Below are 23,061 nucleotides of genomic sequence, written 5' to 3' on the forward strand. Positions count from 1 at the left end.
TACTTGCTTTTAAAAAATTTCCTAATAAATAAATAAACTAATAATGATAACGATCCTTTTTGTTCCAGCGGTTCCCTGAACAAAAATTTTATGAATTTTATTTAAATATTGTAATTCATTTTGGTAATTATTTACAAGTGGGGTCTACCCTTTTAATTTTTTTAAAAATTGTGATATACATTTTTTTTTTTTAATTGTTCGTTTTTTTATGTACTTTAAAAAAAAATGTATCAGAAACTTCAAAAAAAGATAAAATAGAAAGTTGGAATCATTAAGAAGTTTCATTTGAGTACCCTCATACATTTTTTATATATTTTTCATATATACATATATATAAAATATATAAATATATAAAATATATGAAAAATTGATGTGGGTACTCAAATGAAAGGTCTCGACGAGTGTAAGATCAGGATGAGCTTATATATTTATAAATATCAATAGTTCACAAGATATAAGGTCATTTCTTAATTATTGATATTTTTAAAGATGTAAGCTCATCCTGATGTTGAGCTCATCAAGAGCTTTCATTTGAGTACCCACATGCATTTTTGATATATTTTTCATATATACATATATATAATATATATAAATATATAAAATATATGAAAAATTGATGTGGGTACTCAAATGAAAGGTCTCGACGAGTATAAGATCAGGATGAGCTTATATATTTATAAATATCAATAGTTCACAAGATATAAGGTAATTTCTTAATTATTGATATTTTTAAAGATGTAAGCTCATCCTGATGTTGAGCTCATCAAGAGCTTTCATTTGAGTACCCACATGCATTTTTGATATATTTTTCATATATACATATATATAATATATATAAATATATAAAATATATGAAAAATTGATGTGGGTACTCAAATGAAAGGTCTCGACGAGTGTAACATCACGATGAGTTTATATCGCTACAAATGTCAATAATTCACAAGATACAGGGTCATTTCTTAATTATTGACATTTTTTAAGATATAAGCTCGTTTCTATGTTATACTTATCGAGAGCATTCATTTGAGTACCCACATGCATTTTTGATATATTTTTCATATATACATATATATAAATATGTAAAATATATGAAAAATTGATGTGGGTACTCAAATGAAAGGTCTTGATGAGTGTAACATCGGGATGAGCTTATATCTTTAAAAATGTCAATAGTTCTCAAGATACAAGGTCATTTCTTTATTATGTATCTACAGATAGAATATTTCCTCGAGTATCTAGAAATAAAGATACAGTATTTATTCAACTTCTTTTTTCTTATATACTTCTTAGAAAAAATATATCAAAAAAAGATGAAATAGAATTTTCATCTAAATCTAGAATTTTCAAAAACATGAGCCAAAATTTTTTCCAACTTTTGAAGGCAAAAAAAAGAAAAAGATTAAAAAATCAATTTTTTAATATTTTCGATGTCAACACCATAAATCCACCGTTAAAACAAGCAGAATAAAATAAATAAAAAATGTTAATTATTTACCATGACCAAAAATAGGTTTGACTCAACTTGTAAACAATTACCTTAATTTTTTAAATTAAATATAAATTTACCTTTGCTGGAAAAAAAAAAATTGAAGATTTTTTGTGGCGAGGATGAAAAAATTTCCTTAAAAAAATTATTGCTTAGGACCACGAAATCTTCTTCTAGCGTCAATCTAAAAAAAAAATTCATAAATTACTAAATACTTAATTTATAGAAAAATAATAATAAAGTCAGCCGACATTTTTGATTTTTTTATTTAGCTCAATTTATTAAATTCTAACTAAAAAATTTTTTTTAAAAATTGCACTTAAAGTTTTCAACAAATGAAAAAAATTTTTTTTTATTCTTTTGTAATAATTCTTTCATAAAAAAAATCATAAAAATTTTTAGCTTTATTTTCATTGTAAAAAATCATTAAATGTCATTATTAAAATTTTTACTTACAATAGAACGTTTGCAATCATATAACAGCAAACTCAAAGCCTGACATTCCTCAGGAACACTTCCATCTTTCATCTGGAGACATTCTTTAGGAGTTTTTCTTTGCTAAAACATTAAAATTATCTTAATAAATTAATAACTTCAATAAATTACCCACATGATGCAATTATACATAATAAAAAATTAAATTTTAGGTTACTTACTATTTTACAGCAGTCGCTTTCCAATAAACACATTTTTAAGTTAGCTCTGACATGAGCACACCGTGATTTATCCTTCAACTGCTCATTTTCAAGCTCATAACGCATCATCTTGATAAATATAATTTATAAACTTAATTAAAATAATTTAATAAAATATTTTACACTTATTATTTTGATATAAACAAAATTACAAGCATGGAGACTTAGAACTGAGAACAGCTGATTGCTGATTTGAATTAAAAGTTTATTACAGCGCCTCTAGCGGCGAAATAAAATTTAAATTAGTAACTTCTGCGCGCCATCTGCTTTTAGTTTACAAAAGTTAAACTGACAGATAAATAAACCACGTATTACTGTTAAAATATTGAAATTAATAAAATGTGCTGACAGATGATTAATTTTTGGACTAATTTATAAAAAATGATTATTAAATTAAAATGAAAAAATTAAATGACGATAAAAGGCATAGTATTATTATTATTATTGATTTTTAAGTGATGGATACATAACCTAGTTATTAATTATTAATTTTGCATTGTAAAAAGTTAATGTTGAGCGCTTTTTAGAAATATTCCGTATCAGCGAGGAAACCAAAGAGACAAGTCACCTCATTATGTCTTTCTTTACTCCGATGACGAGGTCGATTGTGAGGAAGTTCCGTTACAAGTGCGTAAGCATAAATCTACTCCACGGAAGGTTGAGGTGATTGTTGTTAATTTGAAGCCTGATGACACTTTGCAGGCTTTAGCTCTTCGGTATCATTGTACTGTAAGTATTTATTTTTTATCTATTTTTTTTTATGTTAATATTTGTCAAAATTGACTTTTAAATTATGAGTTTACTCTGGTGGAGAAATTTTGAATTAATCCGCCATTTTGTCGTCAATTTTAAGATAGAAATAGTTTCAGTCATTTTTTTTAATTTTTAAGGGAAAATTAATGAGTTTTTAATTTATAAGTTTGTGAAGAAAATTGACTTTCTTTAAATAAATTAGTATTTTTTATTTTCAATTCACTTTTCTTAAATCATTATTTTTATTTAATCAAGAAAAATTGACTTTTAAATTATGAGTTGATTCTGGTGGTGAAAAATTGAATTAATCCGCCATTTTGTCATCAATTGTAAGATAAAAATTTTTTTATTTAATTTCTTGATTTTAAAGGAAAATTTATAAGTTTTTTAAAAAATTTATCTTGTTTCAATTAATAAGTGTTAAAATTAAAAAAAATTGACTTTTAAATTATGTATTTACTCTGGTGGTAAAAATTTGAATTAATCCGCCATTTTGTCATCAACTGAGATAAAAATTTTTTTAATTTATTTATTGACTTTTAGAGAAAATTAATTAGTTTTTAAAAAATTTATCTTGTTTAAATTAATTAGTGTAAAAATAAAAAAAAATTGATTTTTAAATTATTAGTTTACTCTGGTGGAGAAATTTTGAATTAAACCGCCATTTTGTCGTCAATTTGAAGATAGAAATTTTTTCAGTCATTTTTTTTAATTAATTTCTTAATTTTTAGGGAAAATCAATTGTTTTTTTATTTATAAGTTTGTTAAAGAAATTTATTTTGGTTAAATTAATTAGAGAATGAGAAGTTTGGATTTATTAATTGTTAAATTATGAGTTTCATGAATCACAGATGGCGCTTTTTTAGAACGCCACTATTTTATTAATAATAATGAAAAAAAAATTTTTTTTCAATTATAAAAGATTTTTAAGTAAACAAAAAATTAATAATTAATTTTTCAATAAATTATAAATAACTAAAATAAATGAATTAATTTTTAAATAAATTGTACATTAATTAATAACAAAATTAATTCTAAAATAAACTAAAAATTGATTTTCAAATAAATAAAAAATTAATTAAAAGAAAAATCATTAATTAATTTTAATATTAATTAAAAATTGATTTTTTAATAAATATAAAATGAATTAAAAAAAAATTAATTAATTTTTAAATAAAAAAAAAATTAATTAAAAGAAAAATCAAAAATTAATTTTAATATTAATTAAAAATTGATCTTTAAATAAAAAGAAAATTTATTAAAAGAAAAATTAATTTTAATATTAATTATAAAATGACAAAAAAAAATTAATTTTTAAATAAATAAAAAATTAAAATTGATCAACAGATATCAGAATTAAAGCGTATCAACAGTATCCACAAAGAGAATGAAATTTTCGCTCGTCGAACATTAAAAGTTCCTATCCAGCCATTTTCAGTATTAACTGAAACAGAAAAGCTAATAGACATTGAAGATGAGCCAGCTGCACTGCACCCAAGTACCAGTAACGCGCAACTGATAATAAATCTGCCTAGATCCGATTCCTCTTCAAAAGGCTTCGTATCAAAGGACGAGTCGGACATAAACACGCTAATACTCAACTCGGTATGCGGGCCGGTGAATAAATTCACCGGCCCAGACCTGGACATCGACGACGAGTGCAACGAATTACTCCCGGGGGGATCTAGAGACTCTACCCCAGAAGCTCAGGTTATTAATTCCCTAAAATGCTCCGGAGCAGACTGGGGTCTCTCTTTTCTTCACCTTCTGCTCTTGGTCATCCTTCTAGCAATTGTTCTTCCCATTGTTTATATTTTTTACATCGCTGAGCATCCTCAGCACATTACACCGGCACACAAAAAAAATTAAGTAGAATGTGCATTTGACCGGACCTAACTAAGGGTACGTATTTTGGTCCGCTAATAAGACAGAACAATAATTATTGTTATAGATAGTAATTTTACTGACAGCAATTTAATAGAAAATAGCATCGTAAGACAATTAAAATAGGAAATTTATAATTGCAGACAATAATTTATAAAAATTAAAATCTCGCTTTTTAAAAAGTGCCTTCGTGTACCTGAGGTGAAATAATTTTTATATTTATGTAAAATAGTTATTTGTAAATTTATAAGTATAGTTAGAAAATTTTAATAAAAATTATTTTCTAATTTGTTGAATTTTAAAATTATAAAAGTAGTTTTTTTAATTTAATTTAAACAAATTAATTAAATTTTCTATTTCTTCATTTTTTAGAAAATTAATTAATTGATTTTTAATTAAAAAATTATTTAAAATAAATTTGTTTTTAAATTTTTAAATAAAAAATTATTTAGATACTAAATGGAGGATTTTATTTAAAAAACAAACCATGATTAATTTTAGTTATTTATTTTTTTTAAATTAAATATCTCACGCTCGACCGATTTCCATGTTGAATGTGATCTGTAACAAAATTTGTATAATTAATACAAAATTAACAATCTAAGTTAATTAAAAAAAATATATAATGATGATATTAAATCAGTAGACGATTAATTGTCGTTCAATCTATTTTCAGAAGACCGTCGTCAAACTCATCATTTAAATAAAAATTAATTTATAATTAAACTAGCAACCTTGCAGTCACTACGTGACTGCTGTGACTTGTGAAGTATAAATAAATGAAATTTTGCTTTATTAAATAATGACTCTTGTTAAATTGCACTTTAATTTCTTAAATATTGACGTTGTTAAAGATATAAGCTCATAGCGATGTTACACTCATCAAGAGCTTTCATTTGAGTACCCACATGCATTTTTGATATATTTTTCATATATACATATATATAATATATAAAATATATGAAAAATTGATGTGGGTACTCAAATGAAAGATCTTGATGAGTATAATGTCAGGATGAGCTTATATTTTTAAAAATGTCAATATTTCTCAAGATATAAGGTCATTTCTTAATTATTGACATTTTTTAAGATATAAACTCATTTCAATGTTACACTCATCGAGACCTTTCATTCAAGTACCCACATGGCATTTTTTATATATTTTATAAATATGGTATTTGTGACATATATAAATATATAAAATATATGAAAAATTGATGTGGGTACTTAAATAAAAGGTCTTGATGAGTGTAACATCAAGATGAGCTTATATCTTTAAAAATGTCAATAGTTGACAAAATACAATGTCATGGCTTAATTATTGACATTTTTTAAGATATAAACTCATTTCGATGTTACACTCGTCAAGAGCTTTCATATGAGTACCCACATGTATTTTTGATATATTTTTCATATATGCATATATATAATATATAAAATATATGAAAAATTGATGTGGGTACTCAAATGAAAGGTCTTGATGAGTATAATGTCAGGATGAGCTTATATTTTTAAAAATGCCAATATTTCTCAAGATACAAGGTCATTTCTTAATTATTGACATTTTGTAGAATATAAACTCATTTTGATGTTACACTTGTCAAGACCGTTCATTTGAATACTCACATGTATTTTTGATATATATATATATATATATATATATATATATATATATATATATATATATATATATATATATATTTATATATAAAATATATGAAAAATTGATGTGGGTACTCAAATGAAAGGTCTCGATGCGTGTAACATCGAGATAAGCTTATATTTTCAAAAATGTTAATAGTTCTCAAGATACAAGGTAATTTCTTAATTATTGACATTTTGTAGAATATAAAGTCATTTTGATGTTACACTCGTCAAGAGCTTTCATTTGAATACCCACATGTATTTTTGATGTATTTTTCATATATACATATATATATAAATATATAAAATATATGATAAATTGATGTGGGTACTCAAATGAAAAGTCTCGATGAGTGCAACATCAGGATGAGCTTATATCTTTAAAAATGTCAATAGTTCTCAAAATACAAGGTCATTTCTTAATTAAGTATGTAAAGATAGAGCATTTTTATATGCATCCTCCTACTTTGACTATTAGTGAGAAAGATATGAAACTATGAAAATGCATTAGTTAATGATTTGTATTATTATTTATTACCTTAGTGGTTTTAGAACTTCTTGAAGCTCTTTTTGGAGCTGGTACTCTTGGACACCTTCAACACGACGAATCGCACAGTTTTACTCAAAGGCCGGCATTCACCAATTGTAACAGTGTCTCCAATTTCCACATCACTGAAAATTTTAATTTATTCTGTTAAAAATCAATTTGTTTCTTTAAAAAAAAAAAAAAATTAATTTGAATTTACATTAATCAGTAGACGATTTTGACTTCAAATATTATTTTTTCAGAAGACCGTCGTCATTTATCATCATTTTAATTTTTTTTTTAAATTAAAAATATCAATTATTAAAAAATGAATTTTTTTCTATAAAAGTTTATAATAATTCTAAATAATATGCTATTATATATATATATATATTACCGGAAGCATGGAGAAAGATGAACACTCATATTTCTGTGACGTTTTTCGAAACGTGAGTATTTTCGGACGTAGTGCAAGTAGTCACGTCTTACGACAATTGTACGCTGCATCTTCATCTTCTGGACGACGCCAGTCAAGATGCGTCCACGGATTGATACATTGCCAGTGAAGGGGCATTTTTTGTCAATGTAAGTTCCTTCGGATGCCTAAAAAATTTTTCATTAATAGGAAAAATCAAAAAATAATTAATTAAAATTAATATTTTCAATACAAATTTAATTGAAAAAAATTTTTTAATTATTAAAAAATAAATTTAATTTTTTGATCACTAATAATAATAAAAATTAATTAATGAAAATTTAATTTTTTTAATTTAAAAAAAAAAAAAAAATTATTTAAAATAATTAATTTTTTAATCAATTTTAATGTTAATAATTAATTAAATAAATTTGAGAAAAATTTTTTAACAAATATTTTATTTTTTTAATTTTGAAAAATAAATAAAATTTTTTAAAAAATAAGCAATAAAAAATTGTAAAATAAATTAAAATTAAAATAAAACTCACCTCACGCGGAGTTTTGAAGCCAAGTCCTACATCGCGAGTGTATCTCTCGACAGCCTTAGTCTTTTGCTTAGTCAAGCTTTTGCGAAACAATGGAATCGCCGGTTGTCTCAAGAAAGCACGCTCTACCTAAAATAATAAAAAAATAATTAATAATTAACAATAATAATAATAGTGTAAAATAAAAAATAATTGAATAAAAATAACCTATAACGCCGCATGGCATGTGCTCATAAAAAATAAGTGACTTTTTAGAAACTTTACAGGTGGGAAAGACAAAAAAAGTTGAAGTTTTTATTATTAATTAATAAAATTAATCAATATTAAGCGATCTAACGGGTGAAATTTAATTAAATAAATGATTTGTGCAATTACTTATTGAATTAAAGTAAAAACATGACTTACTTGGTCCGCCATGGTCGCTGAAAGGACGAAAAGAGTGCGAGCTACGGTTGCGTGCGTCGTGGACTAACGGAAGTGGAGAATAAGTAGTTAATTAAATTAGTGCTGGGAAATAAAAAGAGGTGGCGCTAGTGGTGAATTGTTTTGGCGGTAAAAATTTAAAAATTGTGTTTTAAATGTTGGCGGCTTTAAAATTTTTTAATTTAAATTTTAGCGGGAAATTTAAAAATTAAATTAGCTGATTTGAAAATTTTAATTTTAATTTTAAAAATAATTAATTTTTATATTAATTTAAAAGTAATTAATGAAAATTAAATTAACTGACTTGAAAATTATTCTTTTAATTTGAAAAAAATTAATTTTTATCTTTATTAAAAATTAATTAACGAAAATTAAATTAAGATTTTTTTGAAAAAATAAATTATTGAAATAAATAAATTAATTAATAATGTTTAATAAATAAATAAATTATTAAAATACTTTTTTTAAAAAATTTCACTTGTAGATCTCAAAATAATTTATTGTTGCGTTTTTTTTAAATGTTCTTTTTTTTAATAGTAATTTATTTGTTGTAAAAATCCAAAAAATAATTTTAGCTTTATAAAAAATTCTTAGAATTTTTTTATTGAAAAAAATAATTAAAAAAAAAAAAATTACATGTAGAAATTTGAAATTTTATTAATACAATTTTAGTTATTTTTCATTTTATGAAATTCAAAATTCAGTTAGTTTTAAATTCATGCAATTATTTAAAAAAATTTATTTTACAATTTTTTAAATAAGCATTAAAATTTTCCTACTTAATTACATTAAATAAAAAAGAGATCAATATTAAAAAAATAAATTATTTAACTAATTTTTAGTTTCCAGTTGCTGCTTTTCCGGATCGTCGGACTTTTCCTTCATCTCGAGACGTTGAACTTCAGCGTCTAATGCATCAAAGTCAATAAAAAGGACAAGTTTATTTTCCTCCTTTATTTCTTTTCCAAAAAACCTAAAAAATGAAAATTTTTTATAAAAAACTGTTCTCAAAATCACGCAAAAAAATTTCTTGAGGAACACTAACGAGCTGAAGAGATTTTTCCAGGATTGGACAGCTGATTTGGTCCAAACTAGCATCGTAGCTACAACACCCATTGAAAACATGGACAGAATTTGGAACCACTTTCCCGCCAATTCGGATTGTTCTAATAAACACTCATTGTTTTCGCCGATAGTGTTGAAAATCTTACACCTGGATTAAAATACTTTTTTGAAAGAGCTCGAAATTTTTTGATGCGTTTAAGTGTCTTAAATTTTGATACGTACATGATGTAATTTTTCAAGGATTTTTCCTGGGAAATTCCATTGAACAGCTCGTATGTGGTATAAATTAGTATAAAACAGAAATGTGCGGTAAGAAGTTCAACGAAGACAAACGTTCGGAAGTTTAATGTAGGTAAAATTGAATCATCGTTTTTTTTAAACAATTCCTTCATTCGATTGATGGCTAAAATGTTGTTAATATTTAAAAAAATTCTTAATAAAAAAATTATTATTAAATAATGACTTTTGTTAAATTGCACTGTACTTTCTTAAATATTGACGTTTTTAAAGATATAAGCTCATCCCGATGTTACACTCATCGAGAGCTTTCATTTGAGTACCCACATGCATTTTTGATATATTTTTCATATATACATATATATAATATATATAAATATATAAAATATATGAAAAATTGATGTGGCTACTCAAATGAAAGTTCTTGATGAGTGTAACATCAGGATGAGCTTATATCTTTAAAAATGTCAATAGTTCACAAGATACAAGGTCATTTCTTAATTATTGGCATTTTTTAAGATATAAACTCATTTCGATGTTACACTCATCGAGACCTTTCATTTGAGTACCCACATGGTATTTTACATATATTTTATATATATGGTATTTGTGAAATATATAAATATATAAAATATATGAAAAATTGATGTGGGTACTCTAATGAAAGGCCTTGATGTGTGTAACATCATGATGAGCTTATATCTTTAAAAATGTCAATATTTCACAAGATACAAGGGAATTTCTTAATTATTGCCATTTTTTAGAGTCCTGCAACTTACCACGACGGAAATAGTAAAGCCCCCAGGATACAAAGCCCACAACAAAGGTCATAACAGACAACCACATGTTTGTCCGATCATAATCAAGCCCCTTAAAAGCGATCCCAGTAAGACCGCTTCCATCAAGATTCCCATATATAATAACCGAGTATATCACTGCCACGAAGAAGAAATTAAGCCACTTAAAGCTAGATTTCTCTGGCTTCTGGCAAACAATCCGATAATAGGTCTCTGCAAAAGTGACCCACTGGAGCAAGATAGCCATCATAGAATAGTAAATCATCCCACAGACCACCGAAGATATAATATTGCTATCAATCGGTTCGTGGATTCTGCGAGTTCCGTCTTTGTGGCAAGCAATGTCTTCCCTGGAAGTGAACGGGGTGAATTGCAAAAGCCAGCCTAAGCAGAAGATCACGAAGAAGGAGCTGGTGCAGAACGCAGAGAAAGCTGGAGGATCCAGCGGGCCATTTATCACCAAGGTGAAGACCGCTACTAGGTTGAAGAACATGCAGGTCCAAGCTCCTATAAAGACCACCTGGTCAGTAGTCTGATGTTCTTCACGAGAGTAAAACGGATCGTAGCAAGGAAGCCCACAGCCTGCAATTCCAAGAGCTGACTGATTTTCTGAAGCTAGCAGTGGCTCCATGCATTGGCTGGTATTGTTGAACTCGGTTTTGGAAATTGGTTCCTCGCAGGACCGCGGGAACAAGGTCTTGTTGTTGCAGTCGATGAACTCCGGCCAGATCGGGTGCTCCCGGATTGGCTCGCAAGCTATCACAGCTTTCATGCACATCTTGAACCCGGGAACTCTGAAGGACCCGTTGACGCATTTGGGGTTGTACAGAGCACACACCAGGGGTTGAAGAGCTTCCCAGCAGACTGGGAAATATTTCGCGGCTTGCAGTTCGCGGAACCGTTTCTAGAATTGTTGGAATATGATTATTAATTAGTTAAATATATTTCGCGTGCCTAATACCAAAAAGGCGTATAATTTTTTTTTTTGGTCCCAATCCTTTTGTAAACATGTTCTAAGCCTAAAAATGAAAAAAAAATTTCCAAAGCCAAAAGGGCGTATGTCTCAAGTTATACGCCCTTTTGGATTTAGTACACTGAAAATTTAGTGATCTAAAACCAAAAGGGCGTATAATTTTTAACTTCCCGTTAAGGTGTTTTTCATTCTATGCATACATATTATGGATTTTAACACCAATTTTACGCAACGGAATCGGTGGTTTGAATTTTTAGGCGAGTAGAGCATACCTACGCTTGCGCTTAAAGTATACAATTAAACAAAAATATATCTTTTATTGCAGCTATTGCGGGCAAGGAATTATTATAATAATTCGAAGTTAAAAAATACTAGAAAAAACTAATATCAAAATACGGAAAGTTTATTGGGGTACAATTCCTGCACCTTCTATACGTGCATCTTTTACATTTTCTGTCTGAAAAAAAAAAAGAAATTTATAAAAAATATGAACATTTTAGTACGCGAAAAAATTTTTAATTCATATGATTTTTTAATCATTGGTCTGTCCAAGATGATGAAAATTTGAAGTTACTATCATCGGAAATGGAGACTTTTAAAAAATTTTTTTTATACAAATTTTCTCCGAACAATTTTGAAGACTATTTTTCGAAATTTTGAAAAATCCTGATTTTTTTTTATACGCCCTTTTGGCCTTAGACCGACAATGTCCTAAAGCCAAAAGGGCGTATATCTTAAGATACGCCATTTTGGCGTTAGTACGTCAAAAATTTTTTTTCTGCAGATCTTTACATTTCGAGCGATTCTAGAAAGAATGGCAAAAAAAAATTTTTTTATACGCCCTTTTGGCATAAAACCCTATCTAACTGCTGTAATACGCCCTTTTGGCATTAGGCACGCGATTTATTTGACCTTAGAGAATATATTTATACATAAGTATACAGCATTCTAATATAATTACAATAATACTTTTAGATTATAACGTAATAATAACAATAAAGCAAGGTTTTTAAGTAACTTAATACAGCGCAGTTAATTAATTAATCAATAAACACTTTGAACAGAAATGATAATTAATTAAACGAATCAAATAATAATTTTAATTGTCATTTGCAAGAAAAAATAAAAAGGAGACATTTTGAATATCAGAAAGACTATTCGCAGTTGTCAGCCCAGGTGGTATTAACGAGTTCCAGAGAAATATGCCATGAATTATAAAAGATCGTTCATACATGTTACTGTTTGCTCTAGGTAGACGCAAGTAATTTGCCTAATGTCACCTCTAGACATTGAAATATTAAGATACTGAAGTCCTGGGCCAAACAGCTGCCGATAATTTAGCCGAATTTCTTTGAAAAACAAACTTGCTATGAAGTAATCTCTTCTCTGACTTAATTTTAGGGAGTACTTACAGATTTCATCTTAAAAGACTTTTCATTGTCGGGCAGAAGGTCTGATGTTGTCATGGAATACGGTAAGGTACCACAAAAATTATCCGTGCTGTCTATCGGATTACAGACTGTCTTTTTAATGCATTCTTTCTCGTGGTTGTAAAAGTTCTGGGAGTCTAAATAACTGGAACTAGCGATGCTTGTTAGGCAGAAGATTAATAGATATTGTAGAAATAGCATCTAGAAAGAGAAATTATATTTTATATTTTTTATTACATCAATAATTTGATTTTTAAATTTGGTAAAAAAAAATTGAAGCTTCAAAATTACTAAAATAATTTTTTTTAATATTATAAATAATTTTTCTAAGATTTTTTCATTTTTCCAAATTGTAAAACAAATAATTAATTTAAAACACGAATTATTTTAATCACCCTGATTAAAAAAAAAGTATTGAGACAAAGAAAAAAAAGTTAGCCGACGTTTGTAATTTTTTAATTTATTAAATTGGAACAAAAGAATATTTTTTAAAAATTGCATTTAAGTTATTCAAGTTTTTTACAAATTAAATTTTTTATAATTATTTTTTCAATAAAAAAAAATTATAAAAATTTTTAGATGTCAATTATAAATAAACTCTCCTAAAAATAGCCGGCATCTAAAAATATAAAAATTGTTTTTTTCTATCAAAAAATAATTGCAAAAAAATTTTGATTTTATAAAAAACTTGAAAAATTATAAGTGTAATTTAAAAAAAATATTTTTTTTATTTTTAATTTAATAAAAGAAAATTAAAAAATAAATACCTTAAAAATTCGGAGTTCTATTTTATTTTTGACCCGACGCTTGTCTAAACCAAACAACAGCACTTTTGACACCTAAAGTGCCCTCCGAATTTCCAAGCCAAGCTTCCTAATTTTTCCACAATCATCAGCGCCAAAGCTGCCATACAAACCTGCCCAATTTTTGTCAACGTCACAAAATGTCAATTAAATTTCAAAACAGCTGTTAAAAAACACTAAAATCATGTAAGAAAATTAAAATATGAAATTTAGAATTTTAAAAATAGTTTTAAGAAGTTTTTAACAAATCAACTATAAAAAAAAAAAAAAAAAGAATTAACAGGTAGAAATTTTGAAAAATAACAAATGCAATTTTTTTTGGTAATTAAAATAAAAAAAATTTTGAAAAGTGACAGCTGGGTTTAATGTTATAAATAAATCATGATAATAATTTTTAGAATTTTTTTTAACAAATAAATTATGGCCAAAAAAAAAATTGAGTAGAAATTTAAAAAAATTAAAAATGCAATTTTTTTTAAATAGTTCAAAGAAAAAAAATTAAAAAATTGTTTTTTTCCTGTCCAGGTTCTCGATAATTATACTATTATAATTAAAAAATTCTCTACTTCAATGTCATAAATAAATCTAATTAAAAAAAAATCAGAAAAAATGGACGAAGAAGCGCACTTGAAGCAGATGAAGCTCCTGGGAGAGCTAGACTACGAGCAGGTCCGTCGACGAGTGCAATCCCGGCAGCTATCAGTGAACACAATTGTAAATTTCAGCCGTAAGTACTACAAATGTTACTACACTTACGAAGTTGACAGAACCACGATGATCCAGGTGACGATCCTGAACATGGCGATAAGATTTTCCGACGAGAACTTCGTGGATTATCTCCTAGCAAAAAAAGCCATCAATGTTTCTCTCAGCACCGAGGACATGGGCCCGGTGATATTTTCCGCCGTGCACATGCGGAGCTTGAAGTTCGTAGAAAAATTAGTTACAGCTGGCGCTAACGTCAACCAGAGCCGCTATGAGTCAGCTGTTTTTAAAATGAACCACACTCCGCTGGAGATGGCAGCTGAAGTGAACGCCCAGGATGTTGCTAGGTTCTTGATAAAAAAAGGAGCAGCTGTTAACAACCAGCTCGAGGTTTTTCCGCAGACATTGCCGCTGTTGGTGGCTCTCAAGTATGACAACGCACTGATGACCAAGCTCCTGGTGGACAGCGGTGCTAATATTAACAAGGTAACTGTCAGCAAGGGCCAGGTCACTTTTCCACTTAAAGCTTGTGTTGTTTCTAAGCACAGATTCAAGAGAAATCAACAAGGCTTGGAGATCTTGCTGAAGAACCCCACCATCAAGCTGGACACCACGGATGAGAATAATCGCTCTGTTCTTCACCTGGCTATGGACAAAGGCGACACTGAGGTCCTCCAGATGCTTCTTGATGCTGGCTGCGATGTCAATCTTCTTGATAGAAAGAACCAGCTTCCAGTTGATGTTGATTCTACGGAAAAGTCCTGCTTGATCATCCATGAGCACATTGTAAAGTTAGTAATTGCTGGGTTTGACCTTCGCAACAGAAATCTCAGTGTGGTAAGTGAGAATTTGGAATTTAGGGAAAAGTGCAAGGAAGAAATTGAGATGATGAAGAGCTTATTCTGTGATCCAGTAACTGGGCTAAGGTGTTTTGACATTCTCAAAAGACCTTTGGGGCAGATTGCTAGGAAAATTAAGGAGGTTTCTAAGGAAGACGTGGATAGGTTGACCTACAACTTTCCTTTGTACGGGGGTATGCTCGTTTATAAGCTAGCGCGCGCAGAAGGGTACAAGAAGCTCAGAAAGTCTGCGCAAAAAATCCTGGAAAAGGTTTTTTGCGAGTTTGATTTGCCGCAGAGGTTTTGTAGAAATTTAGTTGAGTTTTTTAATCCTGAGGAATTGGTTTTAATTAAGGAGGTCCTTTCGCCATCAATGTTAAATAAAAAATATTAGAAATTTGAATAGCGCGCTACGCGCGCGCCTAAATTTTAACCAATAATGAATCGTGGCCCGTTTTTTGCGAGTTTCGACCTTTGAATAATTTCAAGACTATCATGTATTTTAATTTAGAGGATTAGATCATGCATAAAATTAATTTTTATGTAATAGTTAAAGTCCTTATGTATCTACTAGGGTAAGTGTGGGTATTACTGCGGATGTAGGTATTACTACGGATTTTTTTATTTCAATGATAAATAAATGGTACTTGAGCTTTTTAAATTTAAAAAAATTGTTGCTAATAATTTAAATCTTCAAGAAAATATTTGCACAGTAGTTTTACATGTACAACAATTATTTAATTTGTTATTAATAAATTAAAATTAACTGGCTATGCAGGTAGGAAACTATAGCTTTTTGTGAGTTTCCGTACGAAAAGAGGTGTTGGGTCTTTTACCTTATTGATTTTTTAATTTTAGGAATTTTTATGGGTTTTTTATTTTAATTTATCGAATATTGACTACTACAGTTGTTGTGACTCAACTGGAGCAAAAGGACTTCCTTTAAGCGCTATAAAGGTGATTTTTGGTTATTATTATTATTATTATTATTATTATTATTATTATTATTATTGGGTTGATTTTTTATGGTTTTGTTGGTTAATATAAATTTTATTTAGATTTTTGGATTTATTGAAGAAATATTATTTTTTTTTTAATAATAAATAAGATTTTATTTTAATAAATATTTTACAGACATGATATTTAGTTTTAATGGAAATTTTAAAATTTTTTACAAAAAAATGATATTTTTAGTAAATTTTGTTCACAAATTACCAAATTTTGTAATCTGAAAAATATTTTTCAATTTTTGCTACAATATTAAAAGTTTTAAGAAAATTTTAATAAATTATTTACATTTTAACAAATAAATTATTGATGCAGTCTTAATATTTTTTTACGCTAATTGTTGGAATAATTGTTGGCATTTTTTTATCGGGAACTCTTCATTCATTACAGAAAATTCTGAAAAAAAAAATAAGAATAAAAATTCTAACTCTAAATATTTTTGTTAATTTTTTTCTTAAATCAATATTTTAATTTTTATAAAATATATAAATAAAATACTTACCGATGGAAAAATCTCATCCATGTTGTTAAAGTCGAAGAGGTCCAAAGCAAACATGACATCCAAGCACCAACAATAAAACTCAAACAAACTTGTCTGTGTATAAAAAAGAAGCTCTTGTTGAAAATGTATGAGACGCAGTCCATGTCGTCATCGTAAGCTCTGTTGTGAAGAACACAGCTAAAAAAAATTATTACTAGTTATATAAGCAATATAAAATTTATAAAGACTAGAGTTTACAATTTTTTAAGTTTTTACCTAAGATAATCAGATTTAAACCGCTTGATCGCTAATTCAGATTGATCGCTGTCGACAAAATGGAAGATGACTGTGAAGAAAATGGCGATCATTGGCACACTCCAGAAAGCGATTAAATTAAGTATTGTTGAGATTATTTCCCTGGTTTTTACTAGCAGTGATCGCTTCTTACACTTAATTATGAAGCAGATCATAGAGATAACTCCTAATAAAAATTATATTATTAGTTTTAAGTTTAAATAATATTTTTAATTCATTAAAGTTCAATTAATTATGTAAAAAATTGATTTTTTTATGTACTAAAATGTTACAAGTTTAAAAAAAAATAAATTTTTTAACCAAAATTTATCATTTCTTCCTAACCTATCGAAAGTATAGCTTCAAACAAATTAATAGATTTTTAAATTAAAATCTATCAAAATTAATTTATTATTTCCTCCTAATCTATAAGAAGTATATTGAAAAAAAAGTAATAAATTTTTAAATTAGAATTTATTATTTCTTCCTAACCTATAAGAAGTATATTAAAAAAAAATTAATAGATTTTTAAATTAAAATCTATCAAAATTAATTTATCATTTCATCCTAACTTATAAGAAGTATATTAAAAAATAAATAATAATCAATTTTCAAATTAGAATTTATCATTTCTTCCTAACCTATCAAAATTAAAATTAAAAAAAAAAAAAAACAATAAATCATTTAATTAAAATTTATAAAAATTAATTTATCATTTCTTCTTAACCTATCAGAATTATATTAAAAGAAGAAACAATAAATTTTTAATTAAAATTTATCATTTCTTCCTAACCTTTAAAAAGTATAACTTCAAAAAAAATTCATAGATTTTTAAATTAAAATTTATCAAAATTAATTTATCATTTCTTCCTAACCCATAAGAAATATATTAAAAGAGAAAATAATGAATTTATCAAAATTAATTTACCGTTCCTTTCTAACCTATAAAAAGTACAGCCTCAAAAAAAAAATTAATAGATTTTTAAATTAAAGTTTATCAAATTTAATTCATAATTTCTTCCTAACCTATAAGAAGTATAATTTAAAAAAAATAGTAAATTAGAATTTATCATTTCTTCTTAACCTATAAGAAGTGTAACTTAAAAAAAAAAGTAACAAATTTATAATTTCTTCCTAACCTATAAAAAGTATAGTCTCAAGAAAAATTAATAGATTTTTAAGTTAAAATTTATCAAAATTAATTCATCATTTCTTCCTAACCTACAAAAAGTATAATAAAAAATTAGAAAAACGGTAGACCCTGAAGGCCATTCATGTAACTTCCCGTTAATTCCATACCTAGGTGCATAAAACTGCACTAATGACGTTTTTGAGCTCATCGAGCTCAAAAATACAATTTGTGTGTTATTTTGAGCTCTTCGAGCTCAAAAGTCTGATAGAAGTATCATAGAACAATATTTTTAAAATTTTTAAACCGCACTAACTTTTAAATGAGTCAACCGATTTTCACGCGGTTGGCAGTATTTGACGCAATTTTTTTAGTTTCATGAAGAATCCTCAAGTTTGAATTGATAAAACTAGGAAATTTGGAGTAATTCCAAAAAAACACTTTTTTTGGTTTTCTTTCGTTCATGATATTTCTTGAACGAATTGACCAATTTTGACCGGCTTGACGGCGATCGACGTAATTTTTTCATGCTAATAGCTGATTAGTTTTTGAAATCGATCAGTGCAGCCGTATAAAAGTTATTCCAAAAAATGTCGGAGTTATGTTAAAAAAACACTTTTTTCGGTTTTCTTTCGTTCACGATATCTCTCGAATGAATCAACCGATTTTGACCGGATTAGTGACGATCGGCGTGGTTTTTCAAGCTTAAGGGCGGATTAGTTTTTGAAGTTGATCGATAGAGCCGTTTAAAAGATATTCCAAAAAAAAAACCACTTTCAAAAATGATTTTTTTCTTATTTTTTTTGAGATTTTTAAAAATTTCTCAGAATCTATCGGTCCGAATCGTTTCAAATTTTTAGGAAATCTAAGTTTGAGGGAACTCTTTAGAACGCCGTTTGGTAGATTCCGATCGGTTCAATAGTTCAAAAGTTATAAGCGATTCACTTACACAAACACCCACATAAGTGAAAACAATAACTTCCCGATTTTTGAAAATCTTTGATTTTCTTAGCGGGAAGTTAAAAAAAAAAAAACAAAAATTCATCATTTCTTCCTGACCTATAAGAAGTATAATAAAATAAGAAATAATAAATTTTTAAATTAGAATTTATTATTTCTTCCTAACCTATAAGAGAAGTATATTGAAAAAAAAAAAAAAAAAAAAAAAAAAAAAAAAAAAATTTTTAAATAAAACACTTACTTGAAAAGATAAAACACGCTGAAACAGCAACGACAATAATAATAGGAAGAAGTACAGTCCAAAAAATCATAGACATCCCATAGAATGATTTTTTAAGAGAAACAAAGCAGATTCCAGTGATGCTGATACCATCAATAACCCCGAAGGTTATCATAAGAAAAGTAGCGAACACAGGAACCCCGCAGCCAATAACATCAAACAGTTCGCTGATTTTATCAGACTTCCGGTTGATAGTTTCAAGCTTCATGAACCAGATGAAGGAGAGGATCAAGAACCGCATAGCCATTGCCATCGTCGAGTAGTAGATCAGGGCGAAGGTGGCCAGACAAGGCAGGTCTTTGACAGTTTTCAATGTCAACAAAGACTGAAATGTCCTCAGAGAGCCGTCCGAGTTGCAGACTATGTCATCGAAAGAGAACGGGAAGAACTGGAGGAGCCACCCGGCGCAGAAGAGCAAGGAGCTCCAGTTGAGATTATATAGAGCGCGGTCTGGGTAGGTTCCTGAGTCCCAGTTGATCATGTAGGTCAGGATTGACAGGATGTTGATCAAAGCGCAGATTGTCGATAACCAGAAGATGGTAACACGCATCTGAAGGTGCTCCTCGTCCGAGTAGAAGGGGTCGTGACAACCAATTCTGCAGCCCGGGAACTCTGCTAAGGCATCAGTGCGGATCGATGATGGAACCAGGTACTCAGGACACTCGCTCTCGTCGTTCCACTCGAAGCTTTCCAAAGGATTCACGCAGTCTTTGTCCCCGAAGATGTCGTTGTTGTCACAGGTGAGGAACTCTGGCCAAACTTCGCTGCTCATCAACTCTTCGCAGTGATTTTCAACTTCGGTACACAAATAGCGACATGGTTTTTTGAGGCTTTCTTTATAGGATTCTAATAAAGTTGTTGTTAGGTGACAAGGAGGCTTGAAGACTGAACACAGCATTGGTTGGATCACTTGCCAGCATTCTCGGTAGAATCTTGCTGCGGTTTCTAGTTCTTGTAGTTTTTCCTGGAAGAATATATTAGGCTGCATTAGGTACATAATTAAGAAATGACCTTGTTTCTTGTGAACTAGTGACATTTTTAAAGATATAAGCTCATTCTAATCTTACACTCGTCGAGATCTTTCATTTGAGTACCCACATCAATTTCTCATATATTTTATATATTTATATATATTACATATATGTATATATGAAAAATATATCAAAAATGCATGTGGCTACTCAAATGAAAGCTCTTGATGAGTGTAACATCAGGATGAGCTTATATCTTCAAAAATGTTAATAATTAAGAAAATACAGTGCAATTTAACAAAAATCATTATTTAGTAAAGACCTTGTATCTTGTGAACTATTGACATTTTTAAAAATATAAGCTAATCCTAATCTTACACTCGTCAAGACCTTTCATTTGAGTACCCACATCAATTTTTTTATATATTTTATATATTTATATATATATCAAATATAAGTATATATAAAAAATATATCAAAAATGCATGTGGGTACTCAAATGAAAGCTCTTGATGAGTGTAACATCTAAATGAATTTATATCTTAAAAAATGTCAATAATTAGAAAATGACCTTGTATCTTGTGAAATATTGACATTTTTAAAGATATAAGCTCACCCCGACAATACACTCATCAAGACCTTTTATTTGAGTACCCACATCAATTTTTCATATATTTTATATATTTCTATATATTACATATATGTATATATGAAAAATATATCAAAAATGCCTGTGGGTACTCAAATGAAAGCTCTTGATGAGTGTAACATAAGGATGAGCTTATATCTTTAAAATATATATTAAATATATGTATATATGAAAAATATATCAAAAATTGATGTGGGTACTCAAATGAAAGCTCTTGATGAGTGTAACATCGGGATAAGCTTATATTTTTATAAACATCAATTTTTAAAAAAGTACAGCTCAATTTAACAAAAGTCGTTATTTATAATAAAGCAAAATTTTGTTTAAAAGCTAGCTGTAATTAATTGCATTAATTTTTTATTCAATTTTTAGTTAAAAAATTTTTAATTAAAAAAATAAAATTGACTTTATAAATAAAAAGAACAATTATAAAAATTTATTTACCTCTGCATCTTCAAAATCTCCGAATTTTTTATTAACTAACCTATTCGAAAATGAAGAGTATGGTAAAGTATTACCCAAACATTGAATACCTTCGGGTCTATGATGGCACTCTAATTTTGAAGCACCATAAGAAATATGTTTTCCATCATTTTTAACCACTACTAAGTCATTTGAGTATCCGTACTCAGTGCTGTTGAGGAAGAGGGCTAACAGTAGGAACTTCATCTGGAAAAAAAAAAAAAAAAAAAAAAAAAAAAATTAATAAATAAATAAGCTAGAGTTGTTTCTTCTTTAATTATTTTTGAAAAAAATTTTTAGTAAGTACAAATATTAATTGTAATGATTCATTGTAGACATTAATGGAATTTTAATGAGTCAGGCTTTTGAATTAAGCTTAAAATAATTACAAAAGTTTCTTTAGGAAGCTTATTGTATCTTAAGTATTTTAAAATGGGGGGAAATTAAAATTTTTGATCTAACGTATAGATTAAGGGGAAGATAACAAAAAATATTTTAATTTTTGTTAGTTACTTTTAATAAATTATTAAAAATTAATTAATTTTATTCTTAAAAATTAATTTTTATTATTTAATAAAAATTGTTCAAAATAATTCTTCTTAAAAATTAAAAAAAAAGAATTAAAAAATCTCACGTGGTTTTAAAAACAATAATTTTTTTACTCAATTTAAAGATAAAATTAATTAATTGACAATAATAAATAATTTATTTAAAATATTCACCTTTCAAAAGTCTGCCTACACAGTCAAGCTTTAGAACTAAAAGCGTCGGAAATAAAAATCAGCGTGGCACACAATGCGTCGAATTTTCACAAACTAACTCAAATCTAATATTGCAAGACCATGGCCAAGGTCAACACTACACCAACATTTCCCCCCTTTATAAAAGCCCGCACTGTAGTAATTTTTCTACCTGTCTTCGATTCAAACGCCACCATTATGTTTTTGCACATTGTAGTATGTGTCATGTCAAGGCCGCGGCGCTGCAGTCGCTTTATTGTAACGGCAGTTTTGATCAAAATAAATAAATTAACCACTAGCTTTTTCAATTTTTATTTATTATTGTATTTTTTTCTAGAAAATAATTTTAGTAATTTAAAATTATTTATTTTTTATTTAATATTAACACTTTGAATTATAATACAATAATAAATGATTAATTATTTACAACAATTATTATTTAAATCCGTCAATTGTTGTACAAATTAAAATTTTTTTTAATTTTTACTTGATAAAATTTAACAATTTTGGAAGCGCTTTCTTTTAGGTAAGATTATTTAATTATAATTTTTTTAAATTATAAAAATAAAATTAGCTGACACCTGACAAATTATTTTTTTACAATTAAATTTTTTTGACAATTTGAAAATAACAAAAAACTCTCAAATGTCCGCCATTTTTTCTATTTTGTTTTTAAAAACAAAAATTAAATCACTGACTAAATTTTTTTAACTTCCCGCTAAGAAAATTGAAAATTTTCAAAAATCGGCAAGTTATAGTTTTCACCCCGTTTTTCGAAAATCGAGTTTTCATCAAATCTCAACGTTCTGAGGTCCTAGAGGAAGCTTTCCTGACTATTTCCGCGGTGATGTCACCGTGTCTGTGTGT

General features: G+C 27.6%; 6 protein-coding genes across 6 annotated transcripts; 1 reads left to right on the forward strand and 5 right to left on the reverse strand.

The window, feature by feature from the left end:
- Positions 1 to 1,625: 1,625 nt before the first annotated feature.
- Positions 1,626 to 2,328, reverse strand: LOC123266897 (cytochrome c oxidase assembly factor 5). Its single transcript, XM_044731348.1, has 3 exons — positions 2,143 to 2,328; positions 1,943 to 2,044; positions 1,626 to 1,670 (listed from the first exon to the last, which is right to left on the reverse strand). The coding sequence occupies exons 1-3, from the start codon at positions 2,248 to 2,250 to the stop codon at positions 1,632 to 1,634; spliced, it is 249 nt and encodes an 82-aa protein (XP_044587283.1). The 5' UTR covers positions 2,251 to 2,328; the 3' UTR covers positions 1,626 to 1,631.
- A 118-nt stretch (positions 2,329 to 2,446) lies between these two features.
- Positions 2,447 to 5,055, forward strand: LOC123266889 (lysM and putative peptidoglycan-binding domain-containing protein 4). The gene is made up of 4 exons (XM_044731341.1): positions 2,447 to 2,605; positions 2,709 to 2,910; positions 4,282 to 4,775; positions 4,872 to 5,055. Exons 1-4 carry the CDS (start codon positions 2,580 to 2,582, stop codon positions 4,942 to 4,944), a joined length of 795 nt encoding a protein of 264 aa, XP_044587276.1. The 5' UTR covers positions 2,447 to 2,579; the 3' UTR covers positions 4,945 to 5,055.
- A 254-nt stretch (positions 5,056 to 5,309) lies between these two features.
- Positions 5,310 to 8,451, reverse strand: LOC123266894 (40S ribosomal protein S11). The gene is made up of 5 exons (XM_044731345.1): positions 8,354 to 8,451; positions 7,952 to 8,077; positions 7,386 to 7,591; positions 7,001 to 7,134; positions 5,310 to 5,379 (listed from the first exon to the last, which is right to left on the reverse strand). Exons 1-4 carry the CDS (start codon positions 8,363 to 8,365, stop codon positions 7,011 to 7,013), a joined length of 468 nt encoding a protein of 155 aa, XP_044587280.1. The 5' UTR covers positions 8,366 to 8,451; the 3' UTR covers positions 5,310 to 5,379; positions 7,001 to 7,010.
- Positions 8,452 to 9,150: 699 nt separating this feature from the next.
- LOC123266896 (protein smoothened-like) lies at positions 9,151 to 9,684 on the reverse strand. Its single transcript, XM_044731347.1, has 3 exons — positions 9,659 to 9,684; positions 9,417 to 9,584; positions 9,151 to 9,344 (listed from the first exon to the last, which is right to left on the reverse strand). Coding segments are annotated over exons 1-3 (312 nt in total). The 5' UTR covers positions 9,661 to 9,684; the 3' UTR covers positions 9,151 to 9,202.
- A 752-nt stretch (positions 9,685 to 10,436) lies between these two features.
- Positions 10,437 to 22,315, reverse strand: LOC123266882 (protein smoothened-like). Its single transcript, XM_044731329.1, has 4 exons — positions 22,177 to 22,315; positions 21,437 to 21,661; positions 19,512 to 20,336; positions 10,437 to 10,695 (listed from the first exon to the last, which is right to left on the reverse strand). Exons 2-4 carry the CDS (start codon positions 21,659 to 21,661, stop codon positions 10,606 to 10,608), a joined length of 1,140 nt encoding a protein of 379 aa, XP_044587264.1. The 5' UTR covers positions 22,177 to 22,315; the 3' UTR covers positions 10,437 to 10,605.
- Positions 16,528 to 17,197, reverse strand: LOC123266895. The gene is made up of 3 exons (XM_044731346.1): positions 16,986 to 17,197; positions 16,731 to 16,907; positions 16,528 to 16,624 (listed from the first exon to the last, which is right to left on the reverse strand). The coding sequence occupies exons 1-3, from the start codon at positions 17,177 to 17,179 to the stop codon at positions 16,606 to 16,608; spliced, it is 390 nt and encodes a 129-aa protein (XP_044587281.1). The 5' UTR covers positions 17,180 to 17,197; the 3' UTR covers positions 16,528 to 16,605.
- Positions 22,316 to 23,061: the final 746 nt, after the last annotated feature.

The sequence above is a fragment of the Cotesia glomerata genome, linkage group LG6, assembly GCF_020080835.1.
Source record: "Cotesia glomerata isolate CgM1 linkage group LG6, MPM_Cglom_v2.3, whole genome shotgun sequence".
NCBI classification, from domain to species: domain Eukaryota; kingdom Metazoa; phylum Arthropoda; class Insecta; order Hymenoptera; family Braconidae; genus Cotesia; species Cotesia glomerata.